General features: G+C 34.6%; 1 protein-coding gene across 2 annotated transcripts; it reads left to right on the top strand.

The window, feature by feature from the left end:
• The first annotated feature begins 2,519 nt into the window (after positions 1-2,519).
• On the top strand, positions 2,520-5,108 carry LOC127126242 (DEAD-box ATP-dependent RNA helicase 41). Of its 2 annotated transcripts, none has more exons than XM_051055138.1 (2): positions 2,520-2,818; positions 3,181-5,108. In XM_051055138.1, the coding sequence occupies exons 1-2, from the start codon at positions 2,737-2,739 to the stop codon at positions 4,725-4,727; spliced, it is 1,629 nt and encodes a 542-aa protein (XP_050911095.1). In that variant the 5' UTR covers positions 2,520-2,736; the 3' UTR covers positions 4,728-5,108. The 2 variants fall into 2 exon arrangements, with proteins under 2 accessions (XP_050911095.1, XP_050911088.1); XM_051055131.1 differs by having other exon boundaries at positions 2,522-2,818; positions 3,175-5,108.
• The last annotated feature ends 920 nt before the right edge of the window (positions 5,109-6,028 follow it).

Raw genomic sequence — 6,028 nt, 5'->3', positions numbered from 1 at the left:
TTGCATGCTTGCTTTCTTCCTGGATAGGATTAGCTTGCTGTTGTGCAAGTAGGTAGAAACCACAACATAGAGCAATGATGCATGATAACACTAGGCTCGAGTACAGCTCCCTGGTAGTGTGTCTCCCCTTGGTTTCTGGCTAGAATTTCTTTCCCTTTCAGGGGAACTACATCGCCCTGATCCTCGTTCCAGACGAGGTATGTAGGCAGGAGACCGTGCGAGGTCTCTCCGGGCACTTTTTTTCTTTTTTGTGTGCGTTTGCTTGTTAATCTTCTTGTGTGTCAGGATATGGATGTAAGCCCAGCGATTGGCTGTCCGTATCTTGATTGTGTTTGTTTGGTTCGGAAGCCGATGTAAGTCCAACGATTGGCATTCGGGTTCCAGTTTGCCTGTGTTTATGTTTGCTTGTTTGGCGTGCGTGAGCCGAACTACGGCAGCTCTGATTCTCGTTCCAGACGAGATACGTAGGCATAGGATGCGATGTCCTAGCGAGCCCTCTTCCTCTTAACCCCACCTGTGTTGTTTCGGTGTGTGTATGATGTGTTTGTTTTAGCAACCTATTCTTTCTTTTAGAGAGTGGATCCCGTCGAGTACGACGGACGTGAGGGGTGCTAATACCTTCCCCTTGCGTAACCGACTCCCGTACCCTTTCTCTTTGGTCGCGAGACCATGCTTTTCCCAGGTTTACTTTGAGCGTTTCCTTTCCCTCTTTGGGATAAATAACGCACGGTGGCGGCTCTGTGTTGTTTTTGTTTCAGCCCGCCGGTTGTTTTTCGCGGATGCGACACAACCATTAAACAATGACTTTTGTTCTTCTCCATTTGAATCTTCTTCCTTGTCTTTTCATGCTTCTTTGAATTGACTTCTATCCCAAATTGCTTGTCAAATTCCTTCACAATGTCCTTCCCAAATTCTCTCAAATAAGCCATTAATATTTCACAATTATTGTAATTTGTTGGAATCTTTTGATTTTCATTCCTACCTTTAACTTGTCTAACTTCATCATCCTAGATAAACAAGTCATAACTTTCCACACTTTACAATTAGGTACAAAATAAGAATGAGTTAAACTTAGAGAAAATGAAGGAAAAAATTAAAAATTTCTTACCCCTGCATTTTGACATCTTCAAAATTTCCTACTAGGGCTTTAAATGGTGTTTGCGATCCACATCTTTACTGCTTCATTATATCCACATTTGAATAAACTCAATCCACTTGAGTTGTTAATTGATGAAGTTTTGCTTCCATTCTTTTTCTTAAACCCTAATTTCTAAATCGAAGGAAGCATGAAATCGAGAAGATAAAGAAACAAATGTTTCAACCAGAACACGATGAATAATTAAATTTTAGAGAGGCAAAACACGATGAAGAAGCAAAACGCATGAAGGCATAAGAAGACAAGCATTAGAATGAGATAAAACCTAAAGAATATGAAGATGCGAACTATGACCAACACTTATGGGGGTATAACACAATTTTAGGTAATTATAAGATGATCAATATAAATAAATAAAAACTTCAATAAAAAATTATATGGACGACCAACTCAGCAAATATTGAGATTCCATAATCCACTGGTCAATAAAAGGGTCAAATAAATGAAATCTTCACATTATAAGAGAAGAATAAAAAAAAATTGACGAAATAAATCGAATGTCGCTCATTTTGATGTTATATAAACATTTGATAAGTTAGACTTTTTACTAACCTTACATGTATAATATTAATCATATTTCGCTTGTTTTCATTTGAAGTGCTATATTATATAAAACATTACAAGTATAATATTAATCATATTTCTTTGTTTACATAAGCTTATTTTCATTTGAAGTGCTATATTATATAAAACATAATCTAACAAATTTCTACAAATGATTTCCACTTCACACAATTTTAAAAATTCTTTGTGATAATGGAAATGGATATTATGAGTTAGATTTTGTACTAACCTTACCATTATAGTATTAATCATATTTATTTATTTATATCATTTTATTTTAATTGTTTTTGATTATAACTTTAGATATATATGAAAAGTGTCCCACTACTCCCGATATCAATTATCTCTATATGACATATTATTAAAATTTCCTCTTATATATATATTTTTAAAATATAAAATATATGATTATTATTATTATTAAGTCTAATGTAAGATTACTTAAAAAAAATTTAGCATTTTTATTTTGGCTGACTATGTATAAAGTTCTAGATTTTTATATAATTATAACTTTTTTTTTTTACAGAAATGAATATATTATATTAAAATCTATTTACACATATAATTAATTATTATATATATTATTATAATTTTATATTAAGATTATTAATTTTCGTGCATCACACGAGTCAAAATACTAAAAAAAATTATAATTTAATATAAATAATTAATTAAAAAAATTGATTGAAAGAAAATTTTGCGAAATTTTTTGTGAGCGACATTATAGAGTTATAATCTAGTATAAATAAATATAGATAAATAGCCATCCATATGTTTAAATAAAAAGAAATTAAAAGAATTTGGGGGTACTTTTGAATTTGTGAGGAGTAATTTTTCTTCTTTTATTTTTCATATGCAAGTTTGCAACCTTTGGAAAGAGAAAAAGAAAACAAAACCAAAATCATGTTTGCTTAATTGAGGTTCTACTTGTTCCTCTTCCTCGGCTTGTTTCGAAAATTTATCTTCATGAAAATTGAACAATCACTTTCCAAAACCCTAAACAAGATTACAATTTCATGAACAACAACATGGCTGATTCTATCCCCATTCACGATGACCCATCAACGATTCCATCACTCTCAACCGATCAACCTAATGGTAATGCCCCCTAATTCTTGATTTTGATAGGGTCTTGTTGAATATTTGAATTTGAGTTTTCATATTCTGTTTGTTTTCACTACAATTCAAATGAAATAGTTATATCAATTACAGTTATCCTCTGAGCTTTTTTTTGTCTTTAGTCTGTAGCACCAATGCATTTGAAAAAAGTTCTGTCAGAGAACTGATCCTGACACTTGCGCATACCTTTAATTTATTATTTTTTATAATTATTATCGATGTCGACGTGTCAGGACTATGCTTCTTAGGTTATATAATAGAATATAGTACTTAATGTTTGTATTTGCAGTCACATTCCTTTATTTCAAACCTTGTTTGTCTATTTGTTATTTTAGATGCAGGAAATGATGTGAAGTTGAGTTCTAAGGACCAGAGAGATGCTCTGCCAGGTGAGCCAAAGTGTACTGTTTGTGGCCGGTATGGTGAGTATATATGCGATGAAACTGACGACGATGTTTGTAGTTTGGAATGTAAACAGTCAGTACTATGTCGAATTTCTAAATCCTCGTCTCGTGTTGGAGATCTTCCACCACCTAAAAGGCTACCTGCAGCGGATGTGTGTTTTTATGTTAGAGATACTGATTGCAAATCTGGCACGCCGTCTTCGATAGGTGATCAGAGTCAGGCTGAATTGCTTCGGAAAAAACTTGACATTCACGTCAAGGGTTTTGTATCGGCACCGGTTTTGTCGTTCGCTTCCTGTAACCTCCCTGACAAACTCCTGCACAACATCGAAGGAGCTGGATATGAGATGCCTACGCCTGTACAAATGCAAGCAATCCCTGCTGCTTCGATGGGGAAGAACATGCTTGTTTTGGCCGATACCGGATCTGGAAAGTCTGCTTCGTTTCTTATTCCAATAATTTCTCGTTGTGCGAGTCATCGTTTGACTTATGTTTCGGATAAGAAAAAGCCTTTAGCTATGGTGTTAACACCTACAAGAGAGCTCAGTATACAGGTTGAAGAGCATGCGAAATTGCTCGGAAAAGGATTGCCGTTTAAAACCGCACTTGTGGTTGGTGGTGATGCAATGGCTAGACAAATCTACCGGATTCAACAAGGAGTCGAGTTGATTGTTGGAACACCGGGAAGGCTTGTTGATCTTTTAACAAAGCATGAGATTGATTTAGACGACGTAACGACTTTTGTTGTTGATGAGGTGGATTGCATGCTTCAAAGGGGTTTCCGAGATCAGGTCTTAGAGATATTTACGGCTTTGTCGCAACCTCAGGTCTTAATGTATTCGGCAACAATGTCTGATTCTTTAGAGAATATGGCGAACTCTCTCGCAAAAGATACGGTGATTATAACCGTCGGCGAACCTAACAGACCAAATAAGGCCGTGAAGCAGCTAGCTATTTGGGTCGAGTCGAAACAAAAGAAACAGAAACTGTTTGACATTTTAACAAGCCAGAAACATTTTAAGCCACCTGTTGTAATATACGTCGGCTCGAGACTCGGGGCAGATCTACTTGCAAATGCAATTTCAGTTTCAACAGGAATGAGAGCCGTTTCGATTCACGGCGAGAAGTCAATGACTGAAAGGAGAGAAATAATGCAGTCATTTATGGTTGGCGAGTTCCCGGTGGTTGTGGCTACCGGAGTTTTGGGTAGGGGGGTCGATCTATTGGGTGTAAGACAAGTAATTGTATTCGACATGCCGAATTCCATTAAGGAATATGTGCATCAAATAGGAAGGGCTTCTAGAATGGGAGAGGAAGGTCAAGCCATAGTTTTTGTAAATGATGAGAATAAGAATGTCTTTGCAGAGTTAGTTGACGTGTTAAAGTCGGGTGCGGCGGCCATACCTAGGGAGCTTATCAATTCACAATATGCCACAGGATTTTTCTCAGGGGGCAAGGGTTCTAAGAAGAGAAAGCATAGATGATGAATTTTCCTTTGAAAATGCATATAGTACATTAGAAAGTACATGAAGATTTCTTCATATTTAAGCTTGTAATCAATTATATAGAATGAGATTGAAGAAAAGTGCTAGATTCTATTGTCTCTATGCTGTATCAGAAAATTGTTGCTGTAGAATTTTACATCTATGCTCCCATTTTCAAAAGAGAGCTGATATTTTGACTCAAAAACCGACATTGTAGGTCGGACACCGTATACAAACACGCTCCGATCTTATGTTTGTTTTTTACGAGTGAAAAAATTATTCGAAAAACTGTATTTATATAGTGTTGGATGTTGGAATCTGTCAAAGAAATGTTTCTGTTTTCAAATAGAATGAATATGCAGTTGTTTATGCAGTTCCAGAGCACTGGTTTTTCTAGTTAAAAGTAATTTTGGTATTTGAATTTGAATATGTCAAATATTGACTCTATAGTATTTGAATAAGGAAGATGCGGCGGGTTTAGGGGTATAATCAGTTCGGTTTGGACTAGTTTTTTTTGAAAAAAATGTCTGAACCAATGATATCTTCATCAGTTTGGTTTATAGTATTTTTTAAAAATGAAACCGAATCAACCTTATTGATTTGGTTTAGTTTGATTTAGTTCAGATGATTGATTTATATCAAATTTTTTCAATCGTGTATTCTCTAGTATTATGATTTTTGTGTGTGTGTATTTTCTACTATTTTTTTAAATAATACATTTAATGTAATCTATTTCATCCTCTACATTTCAGACAACTTTCAAATTGTATTTAACTTATACAATGCGGTAACAAGGAAAACACAACAATAACAACAAAAATGTTGCAATAAATTAACATGTTTCACAAAAAAAAAGTAAAGAAAGGTATACAAAAGGTATCAAAACTAACTAAGAGAACTTGAAACACAAAAAAGGCAACCAAATAAGAGCACCATTCAGCGAGAACAAGGATTTCTTCTTTATATATTTGGAGTTTGGTTATTGACTATGTGTATTGTTAAAAGGAAGGAAGCTTGAACAAAGGTGGAGAAGAGTTTGGCCGATGTAAATTTTAGGTTTAATAATGAGATGAATACAAAATCAAATAGTTAATTATAATCCGAAAACCGAATCAAATCATCTCGGTTTTCAACCGAATCAAAAATATCAAATTTTCAATTTAGTTTGATTTAAATTATCGGTATAATTGATTTTTTTTATTTGCCTATACCACTAGGCGGGTTCCAACGCACGAACATGATCCTTTGCAATTGGAGTTGAGCTTTGCAATTGCAGTTGAGTTGAATTAACATGACAATTG

The sequence above is a fragment of the Lathyrus oleraceus genome, chromosome 1 (genome assembly GCF_024323335.1).
Source record: "Lathyrus oleraceus cultivar Zhongwan6 chromosome 1, CAAS_Psat_ZW6_1.0, whole genome shotgun sequence".
NCBI classification, from domain to species: Eukaryota; Viridiplantae; Streptophyta; class Magnoliopsida; order Fabales; family Fabaceae; genus Lathyrus; species Lathyrus oleraceus.
This window is presented reverse-complemented; position numbering and strand designations above follow the sequence as displayed.